At 33.7% G+C, this 14,156-nt stretch overlaps 2 protein-coding genes and 1 non-coding gene across 5 annotated transcripts; 2 read left to right on the plus strand and 1 right to left on the minus strand.

Moving 5' to 3' along the window:
- Nucleotides 1-87: 87 nt before the first annotated feature.
- On the minus strand, nucleotides 88-5,030 carry RIBA3 (monofunctional riboflavin biosynthesis protein RIBA 3). Its single transcript, XM_022056865.2, has 7 exons — nucleotides 4,838-5,030; nucleotides 4,441-4,756; nucleotides 2,759-2,983; nucleotides 2,056-2,381; nucleotides 1,108-1,237; nucleotides 712-1,008; nucleotides 88-546 (listed from the first exon to the last, which is right to left on the minus strand). Exons 1-7 carry the CDS (start codon nucleotides 4,891-4,893, stop codon nucleotides 340-342), a joined length of 1,557 nt encoding a protein of 518 aa, XP_021912557.1. The 5' UTR covers nucleotides 4,894-5,030; the 3' UTR covers nucleotides 88-339.
- Nucleotides 5,031-5,835: 805 nt separating this feature from the next.
- LOC110826257 (UDP-N-acetylglucosamine (UAA) transporter family) lies at nucleotides 5,836-12,376 on the plus strand. Of its 3 annotated transcripts, none has more exons than XM_022056871.2 (12): nucleotides 5,836-6,152; nucleotides 6,276-6,446; nucleotides 7,296-7,409; nucleotides 7,655-7,747; nucleotides 7,911-7,976; nucleotides 8,588-8,686; nucleotides 9,400-9,479; nucleotides 9,996-10,108; nucleotides 11,030-11,118; nucleotides 11,302-11,388; nucleotides 11,814-11,882; nucleotides 11,971-12,376. In XM_022056871.2, exons 2-12 carry the CDS (start codon nucleotides 6,336-6,338, stop codon nucleotides 12,091-12,093), a joined length of 1,044 nt encoding a protein of 347 aa, XP_021912563.1. In that variant the 5' UTR covers nucleotides 5,836-6,152; nucleotides 6,276-6,335; the 3' UTR covers nucleotides 12,094-12,376. The 3 variants fall into 3 exon arrangements, with proteins under 3 accessions (XP_021912563.1, XP_021912564.1, XP_088070472.1); XM_022056872.2 differs by having other exon boundaries at nucleotides 6,281-6,446; XM_088214346.1 differs by lacking the exons at nucleotides 5,836-6,152; nucleotides 6,276-6,446 and adding an exon at nucleotides 6,728-7,039.
- Nucleotides 12,377-13,867: 1,491 nt separating this feature from the next.
- On the plus strand, nucleotides 13,868-13,939 carry TRNAH-GUG (transfer RNA histidin (anticodon GUG)). The gene has a single exon. It is a non-coding gene; the product is annotated as a tRNA-His (tRNA).
- The last annotated feature ends 217 nt before the right edge of the window (nucleotides 13,940-14,156 follow it).

Genomic DNA, 14,156 nt, shown 5'->3' on the forward strand with positions numbered 1-14,156 from the left:
TATTCAGAATTTGATATTTATTATAATTTAGTTCATAATATTTTTATTATAATTCAATCTATGTATAAATTTAAGTGAAAAATTCAATTTTTAAATAAATGAATAAGAATGCATTATAGCCCTGCCTCACCTCTTGCTGTATTACCAATCTGTCTGTTTTAGCCAGAAGACATATAATCCCCCAGTAATGAGTGAGCTTGGGACTCAACTATATATTATGATACAGGAATGAATAGCTTGCCTTTGACCCTTTTTACAGTTGCCAAACTCTCATTTACCCTTTTCAACTCCTTTTACTGAATCTTCTGTTTGTTCAAATTTTGGTCTGATAAGCCAAGCTCAAGCCAATGGATCTTCTATTTCAGTCCCATAGACATGACCCATTTTCGTTCGTTTGGTTTCCAAGTACCTTCTGTTTTCGTTGGTAATCGGTGTCAAGACTGGAACACGGCCAATGACTGCCAAGCCGTAGCCTTTCAGGCCGGTGAACTTTGCTGGGTTGTTGGTCATTAGGTGCATAGTTCTCACTCCGATGTCCCTTAAAATCTGCTTTTCGTAAGTGTGAAGAAGACATTAACCTTCATGTTCTGAATAGTATTTACTTACATGTTGCAGCATTACGAAAATCAATGAATGAATGGCATTCAGTTGAAGATCAATGAATGAATGCTTACACTGTATTATACATGGAAAAGAAGTGGTCAAACTAACCTGGGCACCGATGCCATATTCACGTGCATCAACAGCTAAGCCAAGTTCTATGTTGGCCTGGACAGTGTCATGGCCTTGATCCTGCAAATTATAGGCTCTAAGCTTGTGACCAAGGCCAATCCCTCTTCCCTCATGGCCACGAAGGTAAACGACAACTCCTCTGCCTGCTTTTTCAATCAACTGCATCGCTAAATCCAACTGGTTGCCACAATCACAGCGTGCAGAGCCAAAGATATCCCCAGTTAAACATTCTGAATGTACTCTCACCAGAACATCTTGTCCGTCGCCAATGTCTCCCTGTTGAGAATTGAGAGAAAACAGGTGCAGCTCAACACAACGTTAGGAGAATATTTTGTTTCAGGTTCTCAAAACAACAGAGGTAGAAACAAATCTTACCTTTACTACAGCAACATGCTCTGTTCCATCTAGCTTTGATCGATAGCAGTAAGCTTGGAATAGACCCCATTTTGTTGGCAAGCGTGATATGGCAGTTTTTTCAACCAGTTTTTCCCTCTTCCTCTGGTATCTGCAGACGAATTTGGCAGCAGGAGACTGTCAACGAACAGCCCAGAATTGGAAGCAAAAGATTTTCGTATAAGAAATGCTAACAAGAGATGGAGAATTTCAGCTTGTGGCACTTGAATAACAACTATCCGGGTCTCTAGCATACGAAAATGATGCTTATTGTACGATATGATAAACTAAGCAAATCAAAATAGTAAAGCAAAGAAAATTCTAAAAACTTAGATAATTTGGTCAAAGTATCCTACCCAAGGATAAATTTGGGTTCACTGTAAAGATTTTGAAAATTATTGTTCCCTCTTTTAAACCCTAATATCAATATAACTAAATCATACAGTAACATAAATCTGACAGCAAACTTGCACGTGCATTGTTGAAAAATCTTTCAATCTCCTGTATCAATAATAAGAAATGAATATTCCTAAAATATGGGATATAGGTAAGGGAATCTCATCAGAAATTTCTTTCGTTGTAATCAATTTTCTATTTTTCTCTCTTTGTAACAGCTATATAAACTATATATTCATTCTGAACATTCAAAAAATTCAATTTCTCTCTAAATTCTACATGTATATATATATAGCAAGTACAAGAAAAAACTCTTAAAATAAGTTGTAATGAATTATTAATATTTAATCTTGTAAAATTAAGGTACATTATTAGAATACTAATATGAATACGAGTTGCAAACTAACACAAGCAATTGGTTTCAATTGCAACGTTGACAATCTTCTTCCATGTTGTTGTTTGTTTTGTAAGAACACCCAACTGAAGAGCAATGGTATCTCTATGACACAGGCAAAACATCATTGCAGAACTCACCTGATTAAATCAGTTATTGACACAATTGGAATGCTGTGCTCCGAAGCTAACTTTCTCAAAGCAGGCAGAGAGGCCATGGAACCATCCTCTGGATCAACAACAGCTGAAAGAACTGAAACTGGCTGTAGACCAGCCAGCATCATCAGATCTACAGAAGCCTCAGTATGACCTGCCCTCCGTAGGACTCCTCCATTCCGGTACTTTAGTGGGAATACATGTCCAGGTCTTCTAAAATCCTCTGCCCTAGACCCTGGAGATGAAAGAGCAAGAACAGTCATTGCCCTATCTGAGGCTGATACTCCAGTAGATGTTCCAGTCTTTGCATCCTAATGAGGCAGCCAAATTTATCAGAACAACACGTTAAGCCTATCAAATGGTGTCAACAAAGTTTGTGATGCATTAATTTAGACTATGTTTAGTACAAATTCTAAAATTTAAACTTTTACTTTACTTTTAAGTCCATACTAAATTTAATTGGGAGATGATGAAGATATTTCCAAAAATGATAAAATAGAGTTTCCGATGCAATTTTTTAATATCAAATTTAAGTTTAGATCAATTTTAATCATTTTAGAGACTATCTTCACAATCTTTTAGTTAAACTAACTGGGGAATTTGTAAATAAATTTAACAAAAATTTTAGTTTTGTGTGCAAGTTTTGAAAATCGAAATCTTCAGAATTGTGGAACAATGGAAAAGATACCACTGTGATTGTAAAAGTTGGGGCGGACGAGTCCTCATATTCAGTTTCTGGTGACATCAAAGGAAGCTTTAGTCTTTGGAGATCTTCTTCTTTCATGCCTACAGAAACAATTCCCGATCCATGTTTAACCATGAATGCAACATCCTGAGCACTAGTTAGAGATGCTGCCATGATAAGGTTCCCTTCAACATCATCCCCGTTTTCATCATCTACAACAATCACAAACTGAACACATTTGGCCATGATGGTTAACATTCAATTCTTCATGCTTTGATAACTTCTCTAACTACACAACCACATAAATGTTTCATATAAAAATTAAGGAAGAAACTAAATCATATAGGTTACACAGAATCGGAGCTAGAAAAAAGGGTAGGTTGAATCTGATCAGTACTCTGTCGGGAAACTCCGTTAAGTAAATTTTGTATCATAAAAAAGATATTGTTGTGCTCCCGGGAAAAAAAGAGTGCTACTCTATTCAATAGATCAGGAACAATTGGAAAAGCCAGACCTACTCGGTGTCTCTTTGAATCCTGAATATGGTGATACCGATTGTACTAACCTACATATGTCTCTCCTCCATCAATCGGTACTACTTATTCTTATTTGGACTTTCTTTGTCCCGATGAGAAATGAGAAACAAAAGAAGGATCCTTCCGCTGAGAATTAGATCCTACTCTTTGTCTCTCTTCTTCACAGAAAATGGAGAGCTGAATTAATCGATTCATCGAGACATATGCCATGTTTAAAATAAATTTAAAATTCGCGAGAAATTTATCTGTAAATTCACAGTTAATTTTAACTATAGGATGATAAATCTCCTACATTAGATAGAATAAAGTGGAGCTCATGCAGAAATTTATATGGAAGTAGAATATTGCTTCTAAATTTTATAAAAACTAATGGAATTTATAATGCATTCCTCCAATTTCACATGGAATTTCATATAATTCAATTTTCGATCTGTATTTCTCATAAATTTTTCTTAAAAAGCATGAATCTGCAAATACCTTCTACAGCAAAATTTACATCATATTACCTATCATTACCTATCATAATTTGCACTCCTCTGAAATCCTAGTCTTGATACACCCAAATCTCACAAAAGCCATAATCACAGTTCCAAAAAAAAAAAAAAACAAATGCACATGCATACTCACATATAAACATACGTACGTACATACATACATACATATATATAAGCTCCAAAGGAAAAGATCTCAAAATAAGCTGCACCACGATATTCCATTCACTCACTCCACTGCATGAGTCTAGACGCAAGTGTAATTTTAAGCCAAATGAATACTTATTCTTACATGTCACTCAAATTTTCAAGCAAAACAACACAATATTTACACTAACATGTTAGGTCGCAATCATGAAATGTAATCAACTGTGTAAATTAAAATAACAACCAAATTAATTCACATGGACTAATAGTAATACTCAGTCAATCATGAACAACCAAATAAAATAATAGCAAGCAAAGAAACACTCGCAAGAGAAAATGAACACAAGATTTTACGTCAAAAACTTTTAAACAAAAAGAGAAAAATCATAGGTTAAACTCCAAGTTAAATCCACTATATCTGGAAACAACATACCAAACTCCTTCGCAGGCAACTTTTTTTTTTTTTGTTTTTGCTTTTTACGAATAAATTAAATGAGAAATAGGTTCAAACCTTTGCTTGGCGCAGTGTATTAAGTGCTTGCTCAATTGAAGAGTAACCTTCAGTAGGGCAGTCAGGATCACCCTCTGCATCACTAACAAAGAAATCAATAGTCTCTGGTGTAATTTCAGCATCAACTGTTCCAAACGGAGCTGAACCTGACTCGGCAATGGCACCCAACAGCGACCCATTTTCATTTCCTCCCACAGGACTATCATCAAACAGGTTACCTTCACCAATCCCAACTGCCCAACATGTGGAACTCAACCATCTCTGCCGATAAATCCCAAGCTCCAGACTCTGAGGAGCCGCAAAAAGCCTGTGAAAACTGCAAAACAATCATCATAAGAAAACACAGCAGGCGAAACACCATGGAAGTCTTCGGAGAAGAAGCTTGTTTAGTAGTTACCTTGAGCTAATGAAAATGCGAGGAAATAAAGGGTGAGGAGATAAAGCAATATCCATAATTAAGCAGAATTTTCAGATATCAACAGCTTCTTCTTTTTCTTTTTCTGCGGGTGAAAATTTCTTTTTCTTGGTGTTTTTGGATTTTTTGCAGTTTGTGTAATGTGTGTGTGTATGACATATGAGTGTGTGTAAAGGTTAACCTGTGAAAGAAGAAAACCCCACCACTGGTTATGGATGTGGAAGAAGCAATATGCAGTCCTTATCTGCAAAACCCTCGTTTTCACTTGCTGCAACTTTATGATTTTCTCAGCCACATGCTATAAATCACCATTTTTTTTAACTGGGTAAATTGGTGGGAAGAGCTGAGATTGAAAGCCAAATTTTAGTGAAATACTTCCAAGAAAACTAAAATAGTAGTCATAACAATTCAACTGAGTTATATACACAGCTATATTTTGTTAATACAACATGATAAAATTAGCAAGCAAATCTAGACATAAAAGTAGACAGAGACACTAAGTTCACCTGTTTATGATCTCAGTTAGAACCCAATGTAATAATATATTTTTGTTTTCTTCAATTCATGAAGTTCTATATTTTAGAACAAGGGAATATAACTTTTGTTTACATACACCTGTATAAGGCAACCTATTTATATCTAATGAATTCATCTCTATAGCTTCAGTTTTTGTTTTACAATATATATTTTATTAAATGTATTTTTTCTCTATGCAATGTATTGTGATTCCGGGTGTCACTTTGTTCTTTTGAGAGACTTAAAATTGTTTTTTATTCCAAAGTTTTGTAGTCTTAGATTCTAATGTCTTCTTAAAAATATCAACCATTCGATTCGGGAAAGTAGTTTGTTTGACCAAGAATCAACGGTCAATATTCTTACGTGACTGCCGCGCGCAAACTTTTTCAACAGGTAGTGGGACCGACAGCACACATGGGACGGATGACGTGGCATACCCGTTTAAACCCCCTCCCGGCTCATTAAAACGGAAAACCCCTTAAAAAAAAATTGGTCTGAATACGTGGAGAGGGAGGGGGATGCGAGAAGTCGCCGGCAAAGATAGGTCGGGTGATATTTACAGAGTGAAATACTGACGGAGAGAAAGAGACTGATAAATAGCATCGATGGCATATTGCTGGTCAGTTTAGTCTTTGCTGCTCCATAGCTCATTCTCTATCCGATCGCCACGTGTCTTTCTGATCCCGGTTCGTCGGGTCCGAGCCGAAATCAGCGGCACCGACCTCATTTCTCCGGAGATCCTTCCGGTTTTAGTCTCTACGTTTCAGCTGCACGACGCTCGGTAAATCTGCATACCTTTGGTTTATACTGATACTGAAAGTGATAGATGTACTTGCATGAACTCATGATCTTCGTAATCTTAGTTGTTGGTTTTTAATTCGGTTGTTGATGGTGTTTTGTGTAGTAAAGATAAAGAGGAAGTGATTGAGAGTTAGACGGAGCGTTTTTGCGTCGTGGATGGGCCATGGCCGAGTCCTTGACGATAAGTGGTGTGGTGAAGGAGAACAAAGTATGGAAAGGGGTTTTTGCAGTGAGTGGGATCATGACCACTCTCGTGATTTATGGCGTTTTACAGGTAATGCACTCTGTCATTTCTCTTGGTCGCGTTGATTTACGGTGTTAATGGTGTTCTTTTTTGCATTTCCTTCGCTGTGAAATGCAGTTCACTGGAATGCCCATTTTGTCTCCTGATTTGCTTCCTAGTGTCATTTAATTAATTTAATATATGGGTTTTATGTCAATATTCTTTTGACATGCAGGAATTCTAATTGAAATGGACCCTTAATATAGTTAATTAATGGTGGGGGGGGGAGGGGGGGGGGGAATTCAATCTTGTAAATTTAAATGAAGGAAATTTTTTGATTGAAGGTGCTCTTTTTGTGGAAAGAGATAATTTTTTTAATAAAAAAAGCATGAATGTTTAAAAAAAGTTATAATTTGGTTAAGGAGCTGGTAATATTTGTCCGCTTGTTCTGATCGTTTCTCAATTTTTGATATTTTATGAAAGCTTTGATTTCGGTTTCTTATTTTGTTTTGTTTTTCTGATTCATTTTTGTTTGGCTTCTATCGCGCAAATGAACCCATGAGAAATTATTTTGGCTAATGCCAAAGTGGTAGACCCTTAGGAAAGGGGAAGAAGAACACGATAGTTTAGGTGGAAAAATGGAGGTAGGGCTCCTTTTTCTTTACTCTGAAGGTCCTATGTTCTATGCATGCATCTACACACACAATTGAGATAAATATAAGTGTGACAGAAAATCTGTTGATGTTACCATGTACCTATAACTCAATTCAGAAGCTCCCAAACCCTTCTATCTGAACCTTTTTGTTGCTTTTTTTTGGTTTTCTCTCAATTTATTCAGTTAATCTGTGAATAGTTCACTCTTCTCTTGGGGTTTGATTAAGCTTTCTTTGCTGGATGCAGGAAAAGATCATGAGAATCCCATATGGGTTGAACAAAGAATATTTTAAATACTCCTTGTTTCTTGTTTTCTGCAATCGTCTCACAACATCTTCCGTTTCTGCTATTGCATTGTTGGTAGGGGCTATCCTTGGCTATTCTCTTTTTGTTTTCTTTTCTATTTTCAAATGCAGGAGGCATTAAGGGAGACTAAAACTAAGTTCATGGTCAAGAAAATTGAAAAGGACATTCTATATTTTAGCTGGATATAAACTGCAACTTCCTCATGAGAAAGAGAGGAGTAAACATCATTGTCCTTGATAGCAGAATGGGCAGACTGATTGTTGTTCTTCAGAATTTTCATATTTCCATGTTTTTCCTAGGCAAGTAAGAAAGCGTTGGATCCTGTAGCTCCTGTTTACAAGTACTGCCTTATATCAGTATCAAATATCCTAACCACAACTTGCCAGTATGAGGTACTCTTTCTTCAGCATTCTTTGTTATGATAATGATTGTGTTTTCTTCTGGAACTACAACTTGCTCATTTCATTTGTATTTAACATAAGCATTCTGAATAACTTGAAAAATGCATATATCTGTTGTTTTTCCACTTTTGTGACCACCACATGCTTGATTCAGGCCCTCAAGTATGTTAGCTTCCCAATTCAGACTCTGGCGAAGTGTGCCAAAATGATACCTGTCATGGTAAGTTAATATGTAGAGCTAGGACATATATTATGTGTCTTTGATGTGCATGGATGGGGTGTGAGTGTTGTTTTTCTGCATGAACAAAATGTGGCTGTCATGTTCATGATCACAAGAAGTAAGAAAATTGCTGCTAAAACCTTAATTACCTTCTAATGAACCATCTGTTTTTAATTTTAGTTTTCTGGTTGAAGGATGTGTCAAAACTGAAGCATTTCCTATCTTTATCTTAAGCTTTTTTATGATAAATGATCTTTGTAGAGTCTGTCTTGAAAATTTCATTAAGTAATGGCTTCTTTTAAACTTATCCTTTAAGCTGCCCTTGTATTTTCTTGAAGAAGCTAATTTGATGGAGAGTGGTAAAAGATCATTCTTGTGGCTTCTGGATTTTATCATTCACTGAAATTGACTGCAAACCTCCTCTAATTTTCTTAATACTTGATTTGTTTTTGTCACACTTTTTCTTTGGTGGGATTGTAAGAGATGGGAACCCTTACCTTGCCCACATAAGTGGGCAGAACTAATCACTGGCATTTTGTGATTCATATCATACTTCTTATAACATTTGTATGTGGCAAATTAACTGAACTAACTCCTCTTTTTCTATACAGATATGGGGCACCATCATTATGCAAAAAAGATACAAGGGATTTGACTATTTGTTGGCCTTTTTGGTGACCCTTGGTTGTTCAATATTTATTCTTTTTCCGGTAATAACTCGCTCTCACTACAGTTATTTTGTCTGATTTCACTACTCCTTTCAGACTTGGGTGAGTGATTCTTAGATGTGCTTGTACTTTTTCATGCATATGAGGTAAATTTTCATAATATTTTTCTTAAATTTTGTTTTACAAAAGAGCCAACTAGCACAACAATGAGCTACATCAAGGTTTGAGCTTATTTGGATTGTCGAATTCGAATCTGTATAAGGCATTGAAAATACTTGTATGCTTGCCTTTTTTGAATTTTTCTGAAGGCCTTCAATTTTCAAAACTGTTATTGTAAACCTACTTACCCAGGCTGTAGTTAGACACTAGATTGGGTGCATCTGAAGGCTCTGGCTAGCTTAATGGTCATCCAAAACCCAGAATAATGTGCTACATCACAGTATCATCATGGAATTTCTCCTCTCCAATGAGTCTCCCTTTCTTTTCTTTTTTCCTTTCTACTCCATGGAGCAGGAGATTAGGTGTTAGATGCGAGCAAGTCAGTTTACTTTTGTATTCATTCCCATAGATCTGCTTGACTGTGCATTGAGAGAGCAATTTAGCTTTATTATTATTATTATTATTATTCTTTTTTTTAATGTAACAATTTAGCTTTATTATGCATGCTAGATAGGGTTGTTTGATTTTTTTGATTCTTCTGGTATATCAGCTGACGATTTCTGAATGAACTAGTTCTGTTTTGTTTTTAACTGTAGGCAGGAACTGACATCAGTCCATACAATAAGGGAAGGGAAAACACTGTATGGGGTGTTTCCCTGATGGTCGGTTATCTGGGGTATAATAACTCTCTCTTATCTTGAGGATCCTTATTTTATGGTTATTGTGTTTTTTGTTTTTCGAACATTTCTTCCAGTAATCATGAACACAAAATATTAGACGACTAAAGAGACTTTGATATAGTGATGTTATGAGGATGTCAAGGGGGTGTTAGCTCTGCGGAAGAACAGATTATAAGCACCGTAATTGGTTCTATTTGTTTAATAATCTCATATGTCAGTTGTTTATTAGCTACTTATTAATAACTTTAAATAGGCAATGATAAGTATACTTCCCCAACTTTATTGTATACTGACTTAAAATGCTTAAACTCATTTGTTTGTCCTCATATTTTTTTTAAAGCAAAAATACAGCATTTGTTAATTTTTTTCCTCAGTGAACATCTTTGCTGAAACATATTACTGCTTATTTTCTATATCAGCACCTAGGAGTTTCAGGTTATGCTTAGAGCTTTAAGTACTTTTTCTGAGTAACCCAGGCACCCTCTAAATTTATAATGCTTATTTGTTCAAAGGTTTGACGGCTTTACCAGCACATTTCAAGACAAACTATTTAAAGGGTATAATATGGAAATACACAATCAAATATTCTACACAACTTTGTGTTCGTGTGTTCTCAGCTTTGCAGGTAAATGTTCTATTCTTTCTAAATTTTGATTGTTTTAAATATATTTGTTTGGATTTTCTTTTTTGGATGGTTTTGGGGAGGGACAGTTTTGAATGACTTTGATGACCATTATGTATTCTATTAATTCCATATATTTCTTTATTATTTTTATTGATGCCAATTCGTAATTTTGCTGATGATCAGAATTTGCAGCTTGGAATTGTTTCCAACCTCTCTTTCCAACTTAGCATGCAAAATTTCTGTACCTAACATATTTAGAAAGAAGTCAGTCTCCTTTATAACTTGCTGTTAACTTGAGTCTGTGTAAGAGGTAAACATCTTACTAGTTGGTTTTTAGATAATTACCAGTGCAGTAACTAAGTGATTCTTCAAAATCTAATGCCAAAGAATAAGGGGGGAGGTAGTGAAGTGTCGAAATGACTACTGAAGATACCAAATCAGTTTGAATCTTTGATACCAGAATGTTGCTAGAATGAAACTCAGTGTTTACCCTTTTTGTCTTTGTACCTCTCCCATTGTTCACCTAAGAAGTCTTAGCATGAAACATCATAAGTCAGAAAGAATTTATATTCACAAGGATGATTGTTTTGATTTTTGTTTGATGGAGATTGATTTCTCGTAAGAGCACTCTTGATTAATATTTAGTGTACTCACTTTAGCGAAAGAAAGGTGTGTCCGTTCAGTATAAATGAGGAAGATGTCATTTGCAGAACTGATGGTTTGCTAAACATAGATATCTTAACCTATGTCTACTTTCTGTCAATATTTTTTTGAAATGTCCGTTCTTTATTTTCTTCAGCGCACTTCCACTCTCCTATTTACAAATTAGATTTCTTGTGTTTTGGTTATTATATGAATAAAAGGAAAGTTAATTAATTGAAAGATATTTACTGGTTTTGTTGACTTTCTTCTTCTGTTTAGGCCTTATATTACAGGGACATTTACTACTGGCTGTAGATTTTGTTTATCACCATAAGGATTGTTTCTTCGACATTGCATTACTTTCCACTGTAAGGTTTTCCTTGTTCTATTTTAATCTTTGAATATCTTGTGTTGATGTATGGTTCCACTTGTTTAAGCTTTACATCAAATCTACTTACAGTTATATTCCAATTCTCTGACCCCTCTTGTTATGACCTGCACTGAAGGATGAGCCCTGGAAATTAGAATTTATGAAGGATAGTTTATTGCAGGTAGCAACAGCTAGTCAATTCTTCATTTCTTACACAATTCGCACATTTGGCGCTCTCACATTCGCCGCCATTATGACCACAAGACAGGTAAAACAATTTCTTTTCTCTCTTAATAATAATAAGAATGCTGGATTTGGTTCAATTCTTAGTCTTAAATTTCTTGTTAGTCTTAATATACATAATTGCAACATATAATAAATAGTATTTGTGTTGCCACCACTGCCATTAAGAGTCATTGATTGTAAAATTTCAATTCCTACCTTGAGAATTGGAAATTGTATGTCTATGAATTTAAGTTAGAACCTTGGTGCCTCAAAAACAATAAATTAATTCCTATTTTTCAATATTAAGCCTAACATAATTCGAAATAGGAATTAACTAGGAGTTGGATGAGAATTGAACCAAATGCAACAGACTGTTGAAGTAGGAATCTTTGTAATAATCTTTTTTTTTATGCCCTCTCCAACCATCTACACTAACTATGCCTTCTAAAACTCTCTTCTTTGTTTAAGTTGGTGAGCATCATGCTATCATGTGTGTGGTTTTCCCACCCTCTCAGCTGGGAACAGTGGATTGGTGCAGTAAGTTTCGAACATATTCTTGTTTTAGTAGTCAGTGGTTCGACTCAACTTTTGTAGCTGACAATGCAGCATTTGATTTATTAATCAGGTCGTCGTCTTTGGCTCACTGTATGCAAAAAATCTCATGCGTAATAGATCAGAAAAGGTCCCACAACCAGCAGAAGAGTCACAACAAGATGAAGCTTCTATTCCTTTGAAGGAGAACCCTTAACCGGAGACCTTTCTGGCAACCAACATACGTTGCATTTGTTGAACTTGCATACATATTATGATGATTAAGACACAGCTTTAACATAACTACATTGCTAAGTTTGTGATTACAAACTCAATCCACTTACAGAAGCAAGTGGTCTCTACCAGCAGTGAGTTGATAGCATAGAGTTGAAAAGCTTTTTTTTTTTTTTTCAAAAAAAAAAATTAAACTATCTAGTTTGTCTAAGAACCTAAACTGTAATTTAACCAACATAGTTGCTCTTCTTTTTTGTTCTCTTTCATTTCCGATCTTTGATTAATATTTTCCTTCAATGAACATAACGAGGAATTGATGGAGGAATTGATGTTATTAGCATGACGACTACTTATGAGCATTATCATTGGAATTGTTTAAGAGTTTGTTTAAATAATGATTCAATAATGATAATATAATTTTTTTTATTTATTTGTACTTTTAAATATGGAGCATGGTTTTTTGTTGTTGAGTTATGATTTTTAAAATTATAATTTTTTTAAAATTTTTAAGTTATTGATTCTTTCAAATTATTGAATCGGTGGTTTTAAGATGGTTTTATTATATTTTTTATTGTTTATAAAATTATTTTTTATTTTATTATATATATATTTATTTAATTATATATTTTTTTATATATAAATATATATTTATATATTCAATTAAATTTATATACTTATATATATGTATGTAATATACTTAATTATATTGATTTTTTTGTGTATATATATATATATATTTGTATATTTAATTATATATTTTTATATTTAACATTATATATTTTTATAATTTTTTATTTTATTACTATATACAATAAAATATAAACAAAACAAACAATTTATTCAAATATATAATCATACCATACTGTCAATGCAAACAAAAATATCTATCATTATTATATATTAATAAACTATCATCCAAATATAGTTAAAATTTAATATTAATGAAACTTGTACGTATTATACTATATTTAACATTAATAAATCATCATATAAGTCATTCAATCAAACTCTAAGTAATCGGTCATGTTTATTACTGTGGTTCTCTAACCAAATAAAAAAATGAGAATGACACCATTAAGGTAATTACTAAATTCATATAATTTATGGTTTATGATTTATATTGTTCTTTAGCCAACTAGAAAAATGTAAAAGACGCATATGTGATTCTATTTGAAAAGTTAAAGACTAAAAATATTTTTAGATATTAGATGAATTCGATTTTATACGTACACGAGGAATATAATAAAAATAAATAAATAAGATGAGTTTTTAATTTTTATCATTTAAGAGCTGAAATGAAAGTCTCATGTAAAGTTTTGAATAAGAAAAAAGTGAATAATCATCTTTTCGACTCTAGCTATCTCACTCTATTTATTGCTTGAATTACCATATAAGAAATGAAAATCAGTATGTTGTCAGATTGATCATATATTCAATTTTGGAGGCTGTATTTGCAAATGTTGTGGAAAAACATGAAATTATTTATTAAAAAAAAGTTAAATATGCTAGATAAATATTAAAATATAAAAAAAAAAAATTTTTAGAAAATATTATACTAATCCAAATATCTTAATATAAAACTAAATGTTATATAAAATTAATTCCATCGTACAATGAACTTTATTATCTTATTTAAATTTACTAACAAATAAATAACATAATATTTTGAAATAATTAATAAAATAACTATTCTTTTAAAGGTTTTGAGATGCTTTCTCTTCCTTCTATATTGTGGCCTGCGTAGTTTAGCAAATCAAGTGGCTGTAGTTTAGTGGTTAGAATTCTACGTTGTGGCCGTAGAGACCTGGGCTCGAATCCCAGCAGCCACACTTTTAGAAATACTTTTTAAGTAGTTACATTATCTTAAAACAAAAATTATCATATCAAATTGGGTTAAAGTAAAATCTTTTTTCTGCCCACAAAATCAAATCAAGCCCTCCAGTAAATATTCCATAAAACAAAGGTAATTATTATTCCTTAATTGAATTTATCACGTGGCATTTTTTGGTCGCGCCACGTGATGCCAAAATGCGATGGGACGTGGTG

Source organism: Carica papaya, chromosome 2, assembly GCF_054855325.1.
Source record: "Carica papaya isolate Zhongbai chromosome 2, ASM5485532v1, whole genome shotgun sequence".
Taxonomy (NCBI): Eukaryota; Viridiplantae; Streptophyta; class Magnoliopsida; order Brassicales; family Caricaceae; genus Carica; species Carica papaya.

Excerpts from the sequence above, each read along its gene's own strand:
- RIBA3 (XM_022056865.2), bottom strand. The coding sequence starts at position 4,893 with ATGGATATTGCTTTATCTCCTCACCCTTTATTTCCTCGCATTTTCATT. Across the intron at positions 4,757-4,837 it reads CGCATTTTCATTAGCTCAAG|TTTTCACAGGCTTTTTGCGG; the intron begins GTAACTACTAAA and ends ATTGTTTTGCAG. Across the intron at positions 547-711 it reads AATATGGCATCGGTGCCCAG|ATTTTAAGGGACATCGGAGT; the intron begins GTTAGTTTGACC and ends TACGAAAAGCAG.
- LOC110826257 (XM_022056871.2), top strand. The coding sequence starts at position 6,336 with ATGGCCGAGTCCTTGACGATAAGTGGTGTGGTGAAGGAGAACAAAGTA. Across the intron at positions 11,119-11,301 it reads ACATTGCATTACTTTCCACT|GTAGCAACAGCTAGTCAATT; the intron begins GTAAGGTTTTCC and ends AGTTTATTGCAG. Across the intron at positions 11,883-11,970 it reads GGGAACAGTGGATTGGTGCA|GTCGTCGTCTTTGGCTCACT; the intron begins GTAAGTTTCGAA and ends TTTATTAATCAG.